The sequence below is a fragment of the Chanos chanos genome, chromosome 10, assembly GCF_902362185.1.
Source record: "Chanos chanos chromosome 10, fChaCha1.1, whole genome shotgun sequence".
In the NCBI taxonomy this organism is placed as follows: Eukaryota; Metazoa; Chordata; class Actinopteri; order Gonorynchiformes; family Chanidae; genus Chanos; species Chanos chanos.
The window spans coordinates 18,685,832-18,705,840 of NC_044504.1; the positions used below are offsets into that span (position 1 = coordinate 18,685,832).

At 39.1% G+C, this 20,009-nt stretch overlaps 4 protein-coding genes across 4 annotated transcripts in view; 2 read left to right on the forward strand and 2 right to left on the reverse strand.

Moving 5' to 3' along the window:
• Positions 1-3,129: 3,129 nt before the first annotated feature.
• Positions 3,130-4,116, reverse strand: gpr132a (G protein-coupled receptor 132a). The gene has a single exon (XM_030787433.1). The coding sequence runs from the start codon at positions 4,114-4,116 to the stop codon at positions 3,130-3,132; it is 987 nt and encodes a 328-aa protein (XP_030643293.1).
• A 2,487-nt stretch (positions 4,117-6,603) lies between these two features.
• Positions 6,604-11,833, forward strand: ahsa1b (AHA1, activator of heat shock protein ATPase homolog 1b). Its single transcript, XM_030786416.1, has 9 exons — positions 6,604-6,797; positions 8,111-8,301; positions 8,708-8,790; positions 9,054-9,171; positions 9,321-9,415; positions 9,775-9,900; positions 10,396-10,497; positions 10,621-10,672; positions 11,386-11,833. Exons 1-9 carry the CDS (start codon positions 6,718-6,720, stop codon positions 11,556-11,558), a joined length of 1,020 nt encoding a protein of 339 aa, XP_030642276.1. The 5' UTR covers positions 6,604-6,717; the 3' UTR covers positions 11,559-11,833.
• A 1,831-nt stretch (positions 11,834-13,664) lies between these two features.
• Positions 13,665-15,115, reverse strand: LOC115822064 (dr1-associated corepressor). Its single transcript, XM_030785712.1, has 6 exons — positions 15,074-15,115; positions 14,836-14,908; positions 14,544-14,637; positions 14,225-14,341; positions 13,847-13,949; positions 13,665-13,706 (listed from the first exon to the last, which is right to left on the reverse strand). Exons 1-6 carry the CDS (start codon positions 15,113-15,115, stop codon positions 13,665-13,667), a joined length of 471 nt encoding a protein of 156 aa, XP_030641572.1.
• Positions 15,116-18,633: 3,518 nt separating this feature from the next.
• The window catches only part of jmjd1ca (jumonji domain containing 1Ca), a 46,818-nt gene continuing 45,442 nt past the window's right edge, over positions 18,634-20,009 (forward strand). The window contains 1 exon segment of the mRNA XM_030787434.1: positions 18,634-18,947. Coding sequence (XP_030643294.1) covers positions 18,792-18,947 — 156 coding nt within the window. The 5' untranslated portion in view covers positions 18,634-18,791.

A 20,009-nucleotide genomic window follows, 5' to 3' on the forward strand; every position in this document is an offset into this window, starting at 1 on the left:
TTTGATTAATAAAATGATGTTGTATCTGTGCCCTGTAACCTTCGAAGTCATTCTAGTTAAAATGTTATCTGACATCAAAAATGTATATATTCTTAGAGTTTATAAGGAATAGCCCCCAATTTTATAACTTTATGAAGCAACTCAAATCCTCAGTCTTGAGAAAATATGGAACAACACTTTATGGAATGAATCATGAGTAATTATCATGATTCATGTCTACTGATATGCTTACTGATAATGTACCTGTCTTTCAATGTGTGCCAGTGGCTACAGTGACATCCAGAGCAACATTTGGTCATTTAATCTTTGTGGAACATAAGCATTAAGCTTTTAGGTTTTACTTATGCAGGTGTACATGTAAACTGAGCACCGTTAACACAAGGAAGGAAGCAAGAGTGAAAGATTTTTTTTTCTGTGTCTACCAACAATTTCCTCTTGAACTTCTAACCTGCCTCTTAGGATGAGTAGTGAGCAAAAAACAGCTTCTGTGGTCAGTCTACTCAGCTGAAACTAACAGCTGGAGTAAAGGCAGGTGACAATGTAATGCACACAGTTTGTCTACCTGTGTTTGAATGTGCTCCTATGTATTGCACATGACCTTTACAGGGAGCAGACAAAAAGGAGAACAAAAAAAAACAATGCGTCAATATTTATCAAATAAAAAGAGTGTGGAGATTAACCTTCACGTGTTGTGGTCAGACAATGGTGTGCACATTTTGAGCTGTTTCTAGTGAGATAGTGGATGACATTGAGTATATTTAGCAGTGTTCTCAACGTGATCCACTGTCTCAGTACTGGGCTGTCTTGAAAGGTGTGGTAAGATCTTATTTGCAGTATGCATCAAGACACCCTAAATAACTTTGTATTCCTGCAAAGCAACATTTGGTTTGCAATATATACATTTTTTCTTGTCTAGGTCAGTGTTGTAGATTCAATTTTGTGAATTGTTCTGATGTTTTTAGCTACTGTCTGGTAGGTGTCTGTCTCCAGAGCTGAGTTTTGAATTGCAACCACTGCTCCCCTTTAATACAATTTTTCTTTGTTACACGTCATCATGACTTTTAACATTGTACCCTCTGACACATTAAATACTTTAACTGATGTACCTGCAAATCAGGTAGTAATTATCTGACTGCTTTAAAAAGTTGATGGATCTTTCACATTACTTTAATAAGTCACAAACTAAAGTGTTAAGACGTCTTTCACACACAGAACATATTGCTTTTTCCCACAGGCATTTATGTGTGATGTGTGTGATGTGTGTGTGTGTGTGCGTGCGCGCGCACATTTGCGTGTGTGCGTGACATTCTTTTTGCACCTCTAAGCACCTTAAACTCTAACCACAGGCTACGTGCCTTTTCACATTGACACTGATTCACTCATCTGATTGTTTTTTGCACACTTCACAGACTTGAACATTTTAGCAGAGGAAGCCACGATTTCTTTCATGACACCGTTAAAATCTTACAGAAACTGTTGGTTGAACTGACACTGAGTGTGGTATTTAAATGTTTTGGACAAGCTGCTCATTAAAATTTTAAGAAAGGATTGGAACCACATCATTCCAGTAGATTATTTCTGTGTTAGGATTGATTACTGAAATATAATGGAGCCAGTAATCTCCAAGTTTGACAGTCTTGAACCATATCAGTAACCATGCAATTTATGCCATCATTGTCAATGGCTCCAGCTTAAAGAAAAAAAAAACATGGAGTTTGAAGAAGTTTTATTATCAGAGGAAGTTCAGGTACAATACTAACAAGGAACTACATGAGCTGAATTAATGAGAAAACACAATACGTGGATTATACTAAAGACATGATTTCAAAATTAATTTAGTATATCATATTATTTTATGTATCATCCCATCTGCTGAAATTCTAAGTACTTAGAGCAATCAAGCACTAATTGTACAGTTCAGTAAAAGCAGTAGATATCCCCACTTGAACACTTTCGCACTACAGTGCAACAACTGTTCTCATAATAGACAATTCTGCACCAAGAAATTCATGGCTCATTGGACAAGTTACTGAAGCCATGGCATGATTGCATCAGGACACAAACAAATGAATTAGAAAAGCCAACATATCAACAAGATATGTTTTCTGATTTAAGGCCATTTAAGAATGTCAGCCTTCAGCTGGAGTCAAGTTCTGGAACCTCTGACTCCACACATACACTGATGTTCATATACTAACAGATGCAATACACCTCATTATATAGCATGCACCTTTTTGAACACAAGCATGCAGTCCATCAGTATTACATGGAACTCTTGTCTTTTTTGAGTCTTCAAGAAGAATACACCTATGGGCTATTTCTAAAGATAACCTTTATAATGTTTTTGTACAGTGTGTGAACTACTGCACCTAGTGCAGTTAATGGATAATGCTTTGAATTCATTTCAAGAGCACGCATTTACTTTACACTGTATTGTAATGGCTACTGATAAATTGAGTTGTAATTGCTTGTAATACAAGAATTAGGGGCCGGAATGTTGTAGTCATTAAGTGAATTAATGACTTTTGTCATGTAAAGACTTCCGAGTATTAATATTATTTATCCATTTGAATATGCATCTAATGCATCTATGTACTAAAGTGGTGAAATGACATTCTAGATGATAGTTTATACTTATGTTTACGGTAGTGCCATGGCATATTTATGTCACCGGGGGAAAAATCCGACAGATTTGAATTTGGTAAATGGCGGAATGAGTGACTGTGGTTAAATACAAATTTTTGATCACTTTTTATTCACTTTGTTGCACTTCATGTTACAAATTTCAATTCATTTTCATTTTCCTTTATGTATTATTGGAATTATCAAGTTATTTTGACTGATATTGCTGTGTCAATAAATGGAATTTATCTAAAGAGGGACTCGAAGGTGAAACAACTACCTGCTGATTCATTCCACGGCCTTAACTTGGAAGATTGAAAACACTGAAAGGCCGATACAGGTTAAATCCAGTTGTATCAAGAGTGGGAATCCAGTCAAAAGTCCAAATGGAAGATCAGAGGGTGTGTTATCCGTCCTTCTCAAACAGTCTCCACTCAGTGTCCTGTCTCTCCCAGGAGTGCTCCCACTCCCGTCTCTCCTAAGCATTGGGTCAGTCTGATTTACTCCTCACGTTTTTGGGTTGCGCACCTCTGATGAGTTTTTGGTGCTATGGCCCGCGACACTGCCGCTGCGCAGACTGGCCAGATTTCTCCGGATCTCTTTGCGGATGTTATCGCTGGCCAGCACATACAGTACAGGGTTCATTGCACTGTTGATGGTGGACAGGCCCAAGGAAATGGTGTAAGGAGTGTAAACACTCTTTTCAAAGTGACACTCCTCTAGGGACAGGTTATAACTGATTGCCCTGACCAACAGGATGACATGGTATGGAGCAAAGCAGACGACAAACAACAGAATGACTGCTAGCGCCAAATACCGCACTTTATCTTTCTGTCGCTCCATCAACCCCGCACTGGCCTTCACATTGACGAAAATGGCGTGGTTGGTGAAGACCAGCACACAGAACGGGAGGAGGAACCCCATGAGGAAGCGGCCATAGTTGAAAAATGTCACCATGAATGAGTTCTGTCCCGGCTCAAAGCAGCGTTTCTGCTCCATATTATCTACATCACCCTCTGACATGGTAAACACTGGTAGATGAGTCAATGCAACAATAATCACGATCACAACTGTGATAATTAAGGCTAGTTTGGATTTTCTCAGTCCACGAGACTCCACTGCATAGACCACTGCCACATAGCGATCCAGTGACACACAGCAGAGCAGGAAGATACTTATATACATATTATTGAAGAATAAATAGCCTGTAATTTTACAAGCCAGAGAGCTCCAATGCCAGACATGACCATTGTCTACATAAATGGCCCACAATGGCAAAGTGCTAAGATACATCAGATCGCAGACTGACAAGCTAAATAGGTAGATCCCCAGAACATTCTTACGCTGGATCTGACGAAAGGTAAGGTAGACTGTAATCAGATTGGCAGGCATACCTACTACAATGACTATACTGTACATAACAACAAGAGGAATGCGGTTCTCTTCATATGGAGTGCTGCAGTTGTGGTCTGTGTTGTTACCCAAGGTTTGCATGGTTGCTGCATGGGTTACATTAGTCCAGTGCATGGTCTCTATGAGAAAGACATGGAATTGGGATCAGGGTGAGATAGAGGTCAATGCAGGGAAAAGAAGAAAGGGAGCCAAGCGTCATGAGGCGTCTCTCTCTCTCTCTCTCTCTCTCACACACACACATACACACATACATTCACACAAAGACAAATAGACACATACAGATACATGACAACCTCGCTTTGGATTTTTTTTTTCTAACAGAATCTTGACAAACATTTCACATGAAAACTTTTTAACTGGGTCCCAAATGAAAAGAGAAAATTTTAGAAATAATAACTTTCAAACTTCATACAACTTAATGCAAAGTTTTCACTGTGACTTACTGACAGTATTGCACATCCTTTACTAAGTTTGAAGAAAAAAAAGACAACAATGTGTGAAGTATCTTCACAATGTCAGTGTGTGAAGTATCTTCACAATGTCAGGTCACACCATAAGTCTACGTGTTTCTTTATTTGGGCATTTCTTGTGATCTCACATGAGAGAGTGCTAAAAATTTTTCTCAAGTCTGGTCTTCAGCTGACTGCTGCTAAAGCTCTGACACCCTTTACATGGGGAAAAATATATAACAGGATTTTAATACTCTGTTTTTCATAACCCCTTAAGAAAGTCGTTTTCCATTATGTTTTGCTATTTAAGTCTGTAATGTTTTGCTTTATCTATTCAGTATATTTTTCTAAATTATTGGTGCAGTGTGTATATCTCCTACTATCTCTAAAAGCTGATTGTAACACTGAACTCTACAGAAACTTGGTGTTTTATGTAAATACCTCAGTCGATAAGGCATCAAAATAAACTAACCGGAAAACGTACGTGAAAAGATAAATAGTTGATGGTCCATAGAAAGATATAACAAGGTTATGATTATAGCAAAAATAACTATATATCCCATGAACACGGACGAATTAACGTTTTTCCAAGGCATAGACAGTCGTGGCAGAGACGGCGATGCTGGTTGGGAGCTCCCTGACCTCTTTCATTGGCTGCAATCACCTCATCATCTCACACTGCATTGGCGTCTAGATGTGGGAAATATGTAATATACTGTAGGTGCTTCAGCGACACCGATATCATTGTAACAATAATTCGATGGGAAAAAGGACTTTCAGGTGGCACATCTGGGCAACGCGAATTAAACTACTCTCGGGGCTACTTTACAATCTGACAGCATCTGCACGAGCCACGTTCTAGTACCTCAAAACGAAGTGCAAATAAACGTTTCACACATCTCATAACCCATAAGTACTGCAAACCGTAATCGTAATTTTAAATGATAGAATTCTCTCAATTTAATTTACATTCCCATTACGTCACACTTAACCTCTTAAAGATGACGACCTTTTAATTATCAAAAACACGAATGGCCAAAAACGAAGAACTCAGTTTAGAAATAGGCTACCTTTTATTCTTTCACTTTTCCCTTGCTTTATCACACTGAATGAAATTAACCAACGGAAAACTCACCGCTAAAACAAGCGCGCCCTGTCCCTCGTGCTCTTCGACAGTCTTTCTCAGTTGATTGACAGGGAGGATTGGATTTGACAGGAAGGATGTATCGGGGCGGTTATACCAAGAAGAGCTGTCTGCTTTCGTGTGAGCCAATGGTGGCCAATGTTTAAAACTAATTTCCATACTTTAAACGCAACTCGTCTACGTCGCCTCATTCATGTGGCCATTTCAGTGCGTTGATGAATACATAATTTGATGTTCTTTGAATATTGTTGTAGAAGACCTTTTTAAACTCACTTGGCTAATGACTTTGATTAATCTGCAACTTCACCGCAAATATGAGGAAAGGATGATTTTTTTTTTCAACTTTTTGGGCTTTTACTGTCCTTTTATGACATTTAATGTTTGGGATTAATCCTAAAGCCCTTGTTTGTAAAATTGAAACCTTATTTGTTTGTTTGTTTGTTTGTATGTAAATGTAAATTTAAGCAAACGTCTACTTAGACTGGGATGAGATTGTCTAAGGACCTCCGCCAGAGTACGCTGCAGAGCCCTTTACCGTGTTTATTCTCGCGACTCTTTGTATTCTTACTTGAAAGAAAGAAAGAAAGAAAGAAAGAAAGAAAGAAAGAAAGAATAGAACAGAGAAGAATAATGTGCCCCCAAATATCTTCAGTCTATTTTTTTACTCATAATTTATCTCATCTTCATTAATGAACCACCGTCGTGATTGGACACCACTGTTTTGATTCAATGTGTTCATACATTCCACCCATTTCATGACTTAATGTCATACATTAATAAATATGTATTATTACACTCCCGGTTCCTAATATGATGAGTTTGATGGACAGAATAATTACAAAGGCTCCGCAGTCCGGTTTACGGAACACATTTTGTTGCGACAGGTTCAGCGCATGCAAGCGGGGACATATTAAAATGTTACTCCCATGTCGTTTCCAGTAATTTCTACGGCCAACAAAAACGCAGGACCGAGACGAGAGTATTCCAGAAAGCGTGCTAGCCAGAAGCAGAGCAGAAGTAATCGCGGAGCCCATCTGGTTAGCTGTTCGTTCCTTGACATTTTTGGATATATCCTGTACCTGAGTACCCATGGCGAAGTGGGGAGAAGGGGACCCTCGCTGGATTGTTGAGGAAAGAGCAGATGCGACCAACGTCAACAACTGGCACTGGTGAGAAGACCGTCACCCGGTGTTTTAATGCAGGCCATCATTGGAGTTAAGCAAATTTTTACACGAACATCTTTCAGCAAATACAATCAGTGTTGATAACATTAAAATTCGTTCATCCAATAACCAAATGCCTACAAAAGAGCTTGACTCTTGAACAGTTTTTAAGGACCGAAAGACTAACTTTTAGCAATATGGTCATATATGCTAGCAGTGCGCAATAATTTAGCTTGCTAGCTAGACATTCGAGTGTAACCATCAGTGTACACGTTAATTTTGCTAGGACCATTGCTAAGTTTGGCATTTTTTCTTCTTTAGGGCCAGATGTATGGCTCTCATCCTGTTTAACAGTACTCAGTTTAACAGGCGTCAGTTAATTTTTCTACTTTTGTTACGGTACGCGTACATTAAGCTTCGATAAAACCATGGTAGACAATTAACCCTAACTGTTAACCTTGCGCTCAAATACTCTTGTAACACGTGAGTTAAAACCTCAGAATAAAGACTGGATTTGCGGAGGCCAACGTAAGTAACCAACTAATTACCGTACGTAGATCAGGGATGCTATCACAACAGTAACGTGTTTTGTTGGGAAATGGTTTTCTAAAATAGTTTGGCGACAGACCATAGTCTGGTAGATACTGTGTCTACGTACTCTCTCTACATACCGGGTTTTATCAATCGGTGTATGCAGCATTTGCGACGTGTTAAATAATGGTATGATACTTCTTTGCACTAGCTTATGCATTAAGGAAAATTACCATTTACGTTCATTACTGAACAAACGTTACCTGTGTGTCATTGTTTGATGTTAAGGAATTCACAGACGTTAAAACACAGACGTTAAAACTCTTACTGTTACGCTTTCGTAGTTAGTCATAAAATATGCTTTCGTAGGTTTTGCAAATAGACATTGCAAATGTTCTACGTCTGGTCAGAGGTTTGTTTTGAAGTGAAAGTAAAATGAATAACAATCTTTGGAGACATGTTTGTTTGAACAGTAAATTTGGCTAAATTCAGTTGACTTTTGTGTGAAATAGTACATGTACGGTCTTCTTCCCAGCTGAACTTTCATCTGTCTAAAATTAAAGTAATCAATTCTGATGTTGCATCTTTTAAATTAGAATGTATTTGAAAACCTAAACTGAGCCTGAATACACATTGTCCTATGTGAATTAACTCTGAGGAGAGCTTCCTTCTTGCTCTCATAAGTGTTAAACAAACAGTATATAATTGTATAACTGTGCTGTTAAAGACATTCACTGTTTTAAGGATCTTCTAAATCCCAATTGTTCCCTGTCCTCTTTGCTGTCCAGGACGGAGCGTGATGCAACAAACTGGTCAACTGAGAAATTGAAAGAGCTACTCTTGGGGATACGAGTTGAAAACGAGGAGGGCAAGTGTGAGGTTTCAGAAGTCGACAAGGTAGAGGGTGAGGCCTCGATCAACAATCGCAAAGGAAAGCTCATCTTCTTCTACGAGTGGAATCTCAAGGCGACATGGCGAGGTGAGAGAGAGATTTTGAACAGCGTGGTTTTAACCTTTCTGTATGGACCCACGCGCCTTTGTGAGCCTACACTGTGTGCATATGGTCATCAGATGACACGAGAAATCTTCTAATGACATATTCATTGTTAATCAAAGTAGAAATTTATCTGATTTACTAAGGCTTCACTCATTTCAAGTCAGTGATGTTGTCTGCAATTGCTCCAAGTCTGAACTGTCAGTTGTTAATTTGTCCTTACATTCATTTGATTTCTGTCACATGTGTTTAGTCTGCCTTTAGAATTTGATTTATTTTACATTGCAATTATCTTGCAGTTCTTGTGAAATTAAAGAGTCTAAGTGCTAAAACATTCCAACGTAATGCTGTGTGCTTTGTGTAAATGTACTTTTTTTTTTTTTTTTAATAGGGACATCAAAAAGTGGGATCAAATACAAAGGGAGTATTGAAGTTCCAAACCTCTCTGATGAGAACACCATGGATGACCTTGATGTAAGTTAATGTTTTTTCCTCAAGAGCGTTATATATTTTCGTGATCACTCGTAGAGGCTGTTGTCCCAAAATGTATTACGCACACAACACAATAGAGCTGAATCATTCAGGTCGCACAACTCAATAACCAAAGTATTTTGAATATTTTGAAAGTAGTAGGTTTTTGCATGTCTGAGAAGTTACCATTCTTTTCCTGAGTTTCCTGTGGATTGTGGCTTAGTCCACCTATCAAATTTGCATGTCTGTTTTGTGGTGGGACACAGATCAGTGTGACACTTTGCAAGGATGAGCCAGAGACACCATTACTCACACTTATGAAGACTGAAGGAGTAGATAAAGTTCGAGCAGCTCTGGGCAGCTACCTGGGCTTCCTCAAGACAGGTGAGACTCTTGGTTTGTCCATAACAATCTAAGTATCCCTCAGCTAAGAAGAAACATTGACTGTGCTATGTGAACTAATGTTGAGAGATGGTGACAGCTTACTTTCAGAGGAGTTATAAAAGCTTGTCTCTCATCTTGGCCTGTTGCAGAGTTCACACAGGGCATGATCCTGCCTACGGCCAACGGTGTGACCAAACAGCAGTCACAGCAGCCCCAGGCAAAAACCACATCAGAAAAAACTCAGGTAAGCAACTGGAATGGAGGTTTAAATATTAGACTCATACTTTACATATATTATTTGTTATTGTATATGAATGGCCCTTTTAATCAGAGAGCTGGGAAAACAACTCTGAGGTATAGGGACGGGCACAATCAAGACTTGTGCGAAGATCATTATGACAGGGAAATACCTCTTTTCTTATATCATGTTTAAACTGAGGCCCAAATTAATGGATACAAATGTCTTACTGTTACTCTACTGTGTCTCTAGTGCATCATATTAATGTAACTGGCAAACCAGTCATGTTAATCAGGTATATTACTGAACTGAAATTATTATAGCACAGTACAACATCTCTCATCACCAACTGTCTGTGTCTTCAGCTTGGCTCAAGCAGCTCAGCTCCTCCTCCCAGCACAGGTGTGAAGATCCCTACGTGTAAATTCTCCCTGAGAGACACTTTCCTTACCTCACCAGAAGAGCTCTACAGAGTCTTCCTGAACCAGGAGGTCAGTGAGTTTGCAGGAGCCATTTTAAAAGGACTTCATTTTTAACAAACCGATTGTTCCCTACGAATAAGTTGCAGACAATGTGGTGTTCCAGCAGTCAGAAGATGTATGATATGGCTTTCAGTAAAAAATAAACAAACAACAAAATGTAAACCATATCACAGGTATCATGAAGGAAATAATAGCTTTAGTAATACTGAAATTCACACTGTCAAAAATTCACTCGCGTCATAGACCGAGAGATCGTCAGTGTGCATCAATTGAGAAAGCAACTGGTCACATTCTGCTTCGTCCTGTGGCGGGGAAAAATGACAGTCCAATGAATTGCATGTCCCAGATTAGGAGAACAAAGCAGTGGGGAGAGAATGAAAAGTAATCATTGAGTGTAGGCATGCTTTATACTCCCCACTTTTTGGTTTGCCTGCCATCAGAGATCTTTCTTGTGTGACTGGTTTATGGAATTCCATCTCAGCCAAAGTTTTTGGGTATGTACAGATGGTGCAGGCTTTTACACACGCTGCTGCGGTCGTTGAGCCTGAAAAAGGGGGAAAGTTTCGCCTGCTGGACGGGAATGTTTTCGGGGAGTTCCAGGAGCTGGTGAGCTGTCTCTATAGTTTTATAAATTCCTTAATATGTGTACTTGGTTCAAATTAGCAAAAAGAGTGTAATTCCATCGTGTGGGAACAGTGAGTGAGATGCTGTCACTTGGGTGTCTAACAGGTTCCTGAAGAGAAGATAGTTATGAAGTGGAGGTACAATACCTGGCCGAGCGGTAAGAGAGAAACTGGCGCTGCTGTGCTGAATAATCCATTTCTTAATTTACAGAGAACCTCATAGTTTCCTCAGAAATGGCTCATTAGCTTGTTTTGGAATAATAAAACTTTTCTATAAATACCTGAAATTGATTAATCAGAATGAAATTGATGCAAATGATGTTTTCCTCAGGAAGGAAGGGACAGTGTAATCCTTTCAGCTATGTGTTCAGTAGATGGATAATAGTGATGACTATGCCGTGTCAAGTCCTTGAATCAGGTCTCTCTCTCAGTTAAAGATCTGCATTGTGAAAACATGTGCTTTTACTTTCCCTGTGGCTTATTTTACACATTTTAGCCAGGTTTTTTAGATTACAGTCTGAATAGACTGATAACTTACACATACGACTTAATGGCATATGACCAACTTTCATTGGAATGTTTTTCAGATTTATGAAATACCTTTGCATCCAAACATAATCAATGTTAGTCATAACTGAGATTGAATTTGAATACATAACCACGTTTTAAGAAAGGGACCTAAATTTTCATAGACGTCGTATTCGTCCAAGACTGAGTACATGAATGCGGAAATGGAACCGTGTTTCTTAAACTTGTCATCTCTTTAACATACTGTAATCCACACATTGTGTATAGTAGCCTATTAATCTAACTCTGTCATCTCATGTCCTTTTCCTCTCTCTTCTCTCTGTGCTGGTTTGTGATGACGCAGAGCACTATGCGACAGTGACGCTGACGTTCACAGACCGGGGGAATGAGACAGAGCTGAGGGTGGAGTGTCGGGCAGTGCCCACCAGTGAGGAGGATCGCACGCGGGAAGGCTGGCAGAGGTACTACTGCCAGGCCATCAAACAGACATTTGGCTACGGAGCACGACTCTGCTGAGCACCACATGCAGCATATTTCTTCCTGGTTTTTTTTGTTTTTTTTCTTCTTTGTCTAATCTGTTGGGGGTTTTTTTCTTGGTCCACATATAAAAAGAGAACATTAAAATGTGACTACTTAAAAGAGCAGTCATAGCTGTTTATCTTCTGAAGCATTTTTTTTTCTGTTTTTGTTTGTTTTGTCCATATGTACGGAATTGAAAAGTACCACCCAAACTTCAGAACTTGAAATAGAAATAGTGGCGTTTAGGAGACGGTGAGAAACAAAATGATGTGTTTTTTTTTTGTTGTTTTTTTTGTTTGTTTGTTTTTTTTGAGTCATTTGTTAATGAAATATGTGTATGTCTGTGCAATAAATTTTTATTCTAGAACTCAGTTTGTCATGGCGCTCTGTCCTGGTTTTAGAAGGCTCAGAGTTGAACTGTGCCTTTCTGGTTCCAAAGAGCTTTTGAAAGGATACAGTTTTTGCTTTGTTTCTCTGCCATTATGAAGCTTTTGAAAAGGCTGTAGATTAGAGGTGAGAAAAGCTCATTGAAGAGAAACTGTTAAGCCTCTTAATTAATCAGTTTCTTTCTGATTATGTAAGAGAACACGGAAAATGGATAAAGGAGATATCTTAATGATGCTATGTTTTTATTTGTAAACGTCCTCATATCAAGTGAAATTGTCAAATTAAATGTGATCCGTTTTAAAATAAGTTCAGAAAGTCTATTATTTCAAAGCAATGCGTTGTGAAGACCACACTGAGTGACTTTCTTTGCTTTTATGACTTTGAAATCAATGTGTTAAAAGGCACATGTGGGCATTTAAATGAAATGACTTTGCTTTTGTGTCTGCTTGGGGTTGAAGATACTGTCAAGTGTTGTACAGGCTTCTTTAATAGGTTTTATCTGCTGTTCACATGCTCATAATTGGTTGAACTCTGATGTCATTCCAATGAAACGTTTAATTTTGAGAATAGTTTGTGCAAAGTTTGGCTGGGTCAGAAAAACAAAGTCTTGTTTGCAGAGAGGATTCCACGCTGGATAGATTCATAGACATCTGATCATTTATTTATTTCACCTCAGTATTTATCTTCAGTACCACACTTTGTAACCAGATGAAACCTCATCAGTTTCTTACAATAAAAATATCATTGCATAACCCCAGGAGAATTTCTTAATCTTTCATTTAGCAGGGCCAAAAGAGGATCCCTAATTGGCTTTGACATTTATCTCTCATATACAGATAAGCTGTCTGAAAATGCACCTGGATATTCACTGATGTATTACTAATGCAGTGTGGTGAAAAAATAAGAATTAAATGACTACCTCCTAATCTTTTCTTTTGGCACCATTCTGAATTCATTTAGAAATGTATCTATACTTCCAGCAATAGATAGAAGTGCAGCAGACTGAATGTCTATAAAAAAAAAAGAAAAGAAAGAAACTTACAAAACAATGATTCATCATCAAAACATTTCTCATTATAAACACAAATCATTATTTTACAACTTTATACTGAGATTTAAAACTTCATTCATTCACTCATTTGCCTCGTCATTTGTATAAACATTTAGAGGTGGTTTCTGTGATGATGAATAAAGCAAGTCCTGGTCTGAATTGCTTTCAAAATGGAGATAATACATTTGAAATGCAGTATATAGCAATATAAGGTCAGTCTTACTTTTTGTCCCAGAAACCAGCCCTTAAATATATTATCGATTCAGATACTTAATAGAATATCATAAAGATTTCAGTTAACAGGCACTTTCTCAAATATTTTCCCAATTCATTTCCAGTCTTATCCAAAATCACTGATAAAGTAACCAAAAAATTAAAACTTAACAATCACATGTGAGAAATATTAAAAGATGAAAAGAAAAAAATATTCTCTTGAGTCTTCATGGACATGGTTGCAGTTCTCGGTGAAAGGAACAGGAGGTAAGGATAAATCTGTCTGAAGAGGAACAAACTGAGAACCCTCAGTGCACTATGACAGTACAGTGCTAGTAGTGGTAATACATCTCATATTTTCTTCTTTGATCTCGTAACAGAGGCAGATCTAATGCTAATAGTCATAAAATGCACACTACAGCTGTCAGAGACTCACCTGTTAAATAGCCATGTCAGGGTGAATCTGTTTCCAAGCAAATGAAGAGCTCAGATTCCTGATAATGAGTGAAATGCAAAAGAGACACTTACAAACTCACATATATGACTCATCTCCTCCAAGCAAGCCACTGTGCAATTGTTTCTACAAAGTATACCCAACTGACACTGTTATCAACTCAATCTATGCTTAACCTACACTGGACGAGCTGTTGCTAACCAGTGTCTCAGTGCTGGGTCTCTTTGGCCTCTCCTCTGACTGGGGGATTTTGGCTTTGACTGAAATGTCCTCCCATATTTTCCTAGAACAAAAGTACATAAAGACAACCTTAATTGTCTTCATTTTGAAATAAAATACTGACTTTTTTCTTGCCCGATACTAAGGAGTGATTACATGCTAGAGCACAAATATGTGAAAATCAGCAGTCAAATTTACCAAGATGGCAAAAAACTCTAAAAAGTCAACAAAGCTGACAAAGTTTAAAACAAATTTCCTGTAGAATTATTATGGTCTACATTCAGTAAAAGATACTTCACTACACACAGTCTCTGCTCTTGTTTACTGATGTGCTGCTACCTGTGGCCTTGCCTTTTCCCCCTGGCTTTGCCTTCTTTAGGTGTAGAGGTACTGGAGGCCTGTGCTGCAAGCTCTCTTAGGAAGTCAAAGAGCTTTTCTGACTCTATGCATTGCTTCCTAAGTAAGCCACACACATGTTAATGAAAAATCTGATTAGAATTCATAAACAAAGTGATGCTAACAGTCTCAGAATTTATGTCATGGATGGATGGATGGAGGGATGGAGAGATGGATGTATGACTTCATCCCAAATGGTTAATCAAACTGAATGTAGTTACAGTTTTGTGACCATTAAAACAAGACTATGATGCATACTTACATATGGCTGATGGACATGACTCTGCTGTGCTTTGACTCAGTTATCAGGCTGGTCTTGGTGAGGAGAGATTTCAGGAACATCTCCAAAGCCCTCGCTAAGGTCACATTTAAGGAATTACAAACGAATTACAAGCATCTAAAATTAATTTATTGGTCTCACTGAACCCAACCACATAATACACAAAAACCTACAGACCACTGGACTCTGCATTTTACTTCAAAGGTGAATGGTATGAGAGAAGTTACCAACATCAGAGGCGATAAGAAGTGCAGATCAGGCTTTGAAAGGATACATATAATCACAGGTACGGCTGTGGCAATTCTTCCCACCTCTGTGTCTTTTTGCATGATTTTCTTAATGCGACCCTAAGAGTTGCACAGCAGTTAAGTTAGAACTGAAATACAACGGGTTGAACTGATTGCTTGAACTGTTATAAAACAAAGTAGGTGCATTCTATTGATGTCGACGACTGGACTTCAAACGACAAATAATCCAACTACTGAATTATACAATATTTCTGAGTTACTTACTGGTGGGAAACGAACATTATATTTTCTCTTCTGTCCAGGCATTTTGAGCATTTAAATTCCCACTGAGGGTTACATTTTTGGATACTTTTACGGCTCCGTGTTTGGACCTCCATTTGTTTACCTTTGACAGGAAGTCTTTTTAGTGTGAAATGGGAAAAACGGGAGAGAGGGGTTGGGATGCTTCACCTTGTGCCCCGCCCCCTTCCCGCATCTCCCCCTTTCCTGCGAAATTGAGCAATTCTGCACGGCTCACCTTGAAATGAATATTTTGCTTGCTCAGCTGCAGGGAGAGATACTTTGTGCTTTTTTAGTACGTTTCGTAAACACATGCATTTTTACTGTAGATCAGAACTAAAACACCACAAATTTCATCCCCGGATAATATTAATATAAACGTTCGTTTTAATGTTTTCGGTTATTGGATTATGCCGTCATATTGCAAACTGATTTTGCAAGTCAAAGAAGAGTAGATTTGTGGTAGCAGATTACGGTTTGTGACGGTTTTGTTACACTGGTGAACACCCAGTGTATATCCTTGTATATAAGACTGTACAATTTGCCGTACTGAACTGACATTTAGAGAACTTCAAATGACTCACAAATAAATTTCCCAGTGTGCTCATGCACACTAGTTTCACCTCTTTCATGGTTATCGTAACTATATACTGTGCAACTTTACATCTAGTATTCTTCCTGTTTATTTGTGAAAAAGTAATGTCAGTTTGCTTCATGTGTTTCATAGATGAGCAGACAGTAGCACTTTCTGTTACATGTGTTACTGATCTTTAGAAAAAACCACTGATAAACAAAAAGCAGAGAGTCGAAAACAGAGCACAAATTCATCTGAACTGGGCTGTAGATTGTTTTTCTTAGAAACAAGGGCTACTTCTCTCTCTCTCTCTCTCTCTCTCTCTCTCTCTCTCTCTCTCTCTCTCTCTCTCTCTCTCTCTCTCTCTCTCACCCCCAACCACCCCTGCCCCTTTTTCACATGAAAAAAGAATTTGTCTTTCTGAGATTAAGAGGAACTGAGTAAGGTGCTCAGTGTTCTCTCTCCATTAAAAATATGAAAACATTCGTCTGGTGCTGGGGGGAAAAGCTTCAAAAGACATTTTGCAAATGGCTATAATTTGCAAAATGGCTAAAAGTTTGTTGTGTAGACATGTCTGATGCACTGCTTTGTGTTATTCAGCCATCTGACCTCCCCAGGAGAACCCAAAGCATAGCCATTGAGTCAACAGTCTCTGTATCATTGTACTGTAGTTGCTCAAATGATGTGCCCATGGTGGTGAGTGGAAGTGCTCTCTGCTGCTGTAATCCTATGTTTTCTTACTTTCATGATATCAGTTTATTTATTTTTTGTAAATGTTTCATAACTTCTGTCTCTCTTCTTCTACTTCTTCTTATTCCTCCTCCTCCTCCTCTTCTTCTTCTTCTTCTCTCTCTCTCTCTCACACACACACACACACACACACACACAGACACACACACACAAACATACGCACGTACACATACGCACGCACATACAAGCGCACGCATGCACACACGGGCTCTATAAGCCATAATTTAAGCCCAATATTATCACATTTATTTAATGATATAAATGGCATTGTTCGATATCTGACTTACATTAATAATGCATTGGTGTTCCTTTCATCGCCAGATGGCAGTGTAACTTAGTTTTTTACAGCTCCAGAATTCTTCAAAACAAATAAGAAACAGAACAGGATCACTTCACATACAGAAACCCTACAGTTCTTCTCCATTAAATTTATTGTCGTTCTCCACCTCGAGTTCTTTCTGATTAATGAAGCTTACATTGCGCGGGAATTATGCGACCATGTATGGACAAAACAGGTTCAATGCGCCACCTGGCGACAACGAAGTGTAAATACTGCTCAAACAGTTCATTGCAATATCGGTGGGATAAGGTTCAATTTCTGAGTATCTACTCATATCCAGACACTGATACTGATAGCAGTAACGGATAGACCGAGGACGGATACATGGTATATTCGAATTTTAGGAGTATTTTCGAAAAGGTACGTTTAGTGTAAGCATGTATTGCAGTTTTGAGGAACAGCAGTTTTCTCTCTTCTGGGGAAAGATAGCATTTTATTGGTTTTACACTCATCAGAGATGTAGCTAAATCAATGGGGCACTTTTATTACGCTGTGGACAGTATCAACTATGAGGACGATATACATTTCATAGTTGTCAAGTTGTCAAGATGCACTTTTAATTGTATTCCAAAATTATAAATCTAATGTTTTGGATTTAGAATAAGTGATATGAAAGTGAACCCCCCCCCCCCCCCCATGAGTGTTAGAATACATGAAAGTACATTCGTCACATTTTTCACTGGTAGTGGTGTCAATTACTTACTTCTTTACTGTACCACTGCTCTCGTACTTAATCACAGGTATGTCCGTTACCAGTGCAACATTTTGGTACTACATCTTAGTGATAAATGTTCTCAGTGAAAACAGGACTCCCTCATACTCCATACAAAGTACCTGATGCTCTACACAGCGCTTGTGAGACGGCCAGTATGACACATTCAATACCGTACTTTTTGTCCATGTACCAAGTAGCATCATCTTTGTTACAGTTATCCGGTCTTTTCTGAGAGCAGTTGGTCCTGGTCTAGGAAGTAATGAGCAGGGTTCTGTTTGAGGTCCTTTCCTGTTATTTTTTATAATCAGCGGTTTTCAATCAGATAATTAGAAGAGTGAGGAAGAAAATATGATTAGCTGACTGCATGGACACCCGTCTGACATATAAAGGCGGTTTAAAAGTTGGTACTGGGCCACATTTGCTTTTTATTTCCCCGCTAGACTCCATCTCTTCACTGACAGCTGCTTTACTTGTGTAATATCCTGGTAATGCCTGTTCCCCCTATCCTGTGTTTACGGGCCACATGAAATAGGTTATCATTCATACTCTTTAAACAGAGCGTCTAAACAGAATTGATATTATTACAGTGTGAATTTTACATCCAAAACTAAATTCTTAATCAAAACATTTGATTGTAATACGACACTGACTGTAATATTTTCCCAATGGACTTGTGAACTTCCAATAGATTTTCATTCAGTCTTTTAAAAAAAAAAATATATATATTCAGATACTAAGCTTTAATTCAGATCAAAGGTTAACTCGATTTAAATTCAAGTGTTCATCCCAATATCTTTTTTCATCTGTCTGAGATAAGCATTTTGCTACATAACGGTGCAGAAAGGGACTTCAGACAAGGAACTACTTTCCTTCCGTCTGTAGTTGTGTAGTAAAAGCGTCTCCTGTAGAGAGTGAACTCTGTCTGGCGGACGGACAAGTCTGCCCGCTGCGGTCTACTAGTCCTGTGTGTTTCAGCGGGGGCGGATGAATACCACGTGTTTGTGTGTGTGTGTGTGTGTGTGTGAGAGAGAGAGAGAGAGAGAGCGAGAGCGAGAGAGGAGGGGGAGTGAGTGAGTGAGTGAGTGAGAAGGAGCCATAATCATTGTTACTACTCTCAGTGTAAATCAGTTTCACGGCGCGGAGAGAGCAACCTTCGTTTGCGAGAGGACGCAGCCAGGGAATTTAAATCCCTCTGCGTCTACTCTACTACACAAGTCTCGTAGACCATTATTTGACAACTCTGTTTTATAATAACATGATTAAACGATAGTCCACACTCTGGAAGTTTCTTTTCCGCGGATATTTCTCACAGTTTTGTGGGGCTATGGCAGTGGAGACGCGACTGGAGCTGGTCGGGAGACGATTCCTATGTGTGAGCGGCGGAGAGGCGCTCGAGGTCGGTGGAGTCTCGAGCTGGCACTGGCGAGCTGGGGTCATCCGTGCTGTCACTGCACGCGACACTGAAAGTCCTACATTTTCGGTAAGGTTTTGAATTGACTCCTGTCATTTATACCGTAAAAGTTTCTGTAAAACTCATTATTATTATTTTTTTACTTATTCGACTGAACACGCTATTTTAAGTTAATCTTTTCTGTTTTCTAACAGAGTGATATTGTATAAGCTTTCAAAAAGTTTATTGTAATAACCCAAAGTTGATGTAAAGACTATCAGCGGTCAGGGAACTTCTATTACTTCTATTACTATGAGTGTTGGGGCGTGTTACTATGATTACGAAAAAAACTAAACTGTTTGCGTGCCTGCGCGCACTGGTGTGTGTGTGTGTGTGTGTATGTGTGTGTGTATGTGTGTGTCTGTGTCTGTCTGTGTGCGTGTGCGTGTGCGCGCGCGCGTGTATAAGAGAGAGAGAGATAGACAGCGTATGTGTGTGTGTGTGTGTGCGCGCGCGCGCACGCGTACGTGTCTGTGTCTGTGTCTGTGTGTGTGTGTGTGTGTTTGTGTGTGTGTGTGTGGCCGTGGCTCAGTGGGACTACTCTCTACTAATCAGCTGTTCTGAGTCACTTCACTGCACTGCTGCTGTAGCGCGTAATGAGTCTATCGCTTCAGTTTTAGCGGTGAATCCAGAATCTACCTCCAGTGAGCCCAGTGTTAGGTTATCTTCACGTGAATGGTGTGATTTAAATTTTGATTAGCGCAGTGTTGTCACTGATAGGCAACTAGATCTTTAACTGAAATGGAACCTTAATTCCGCTCGGCTAGAATTTAGGCAGGAGCCTGGCATTCCTGCGATTCTCCAGTTTTGCTTGGAATATTTTTCGACCTTTACTCAGGATCCAGACACGTAGTAAGTTAGCTGTAACAGTGATTTCCATCTGTAAACCTACAAATGACACATATTCCTTCATTATTCTAACAGGTATTCAGGCCACATAGGACCGTTCAAGATTCCTTAGCACTTTAGGATCATAATAAAATAAAGCTGCAGAAAATGGACATTTTGTAACTTTGAATACATCTAGTTTGATTTGGACCTGAAACCTGCCTGTAACCGTTAACTAATTTGAGACCATTTGGTCCTAAACTA

Excerpts from the sequence above, each read along its gene's own strand:
- LOC115822064 (XM_030785712.1), bottom strand. The coding sequence starts at position 15,115 with ATGCCTGGACAGAAGAGAAAATATAATGTTCGTTTCCCACCA. Across the intron at positions 14,638-14,835 it reads AGCCGTACCTGTGATTATAT|CGAGGGCTTTGGAGATGTTC; the intron begins GTATCCTTTCAA and ends ATGTGACCTTAG. Across the intron at positions 13,707-13,846 it reads TTAGCAACAGCTCGTCCAGT|GAATCTGAGCTCTTCATTTG; the intron begins GTAGGTTAAGCA and ends ACTCATTATCAG.
- gpr132a (XM_030787433.1), bottom strand. The coding sequence starts at position 4,116 with ATGCAAACCTTGGGTAACAACACAGACCACAACTGCAGCACTCCATAT.
- ahsa1b (XM_030786416.1), top strand. The coding sequence starts at position 6,718 with ATGGCGAAGTGGGGAGAAGGGGACCCTCGCTGGATTGTTGAGGAAAGA. Across the intron at positions 8,302-8,707 it reads TCTCAAGGCGACATGGCGAG|GGACATCAAAAAGTGGGATC; the intron begins GTGAGAGAGAGA and ends TTTTTTTAATAG. Across the intron at positions 9,172-9,320 it reads CCTGGGCTTCCTCAAGACAG|AGTTCACACAGGGCATGATC; the intron begins GTGAGACTCTTG and ends GGCCTGTTGCAG.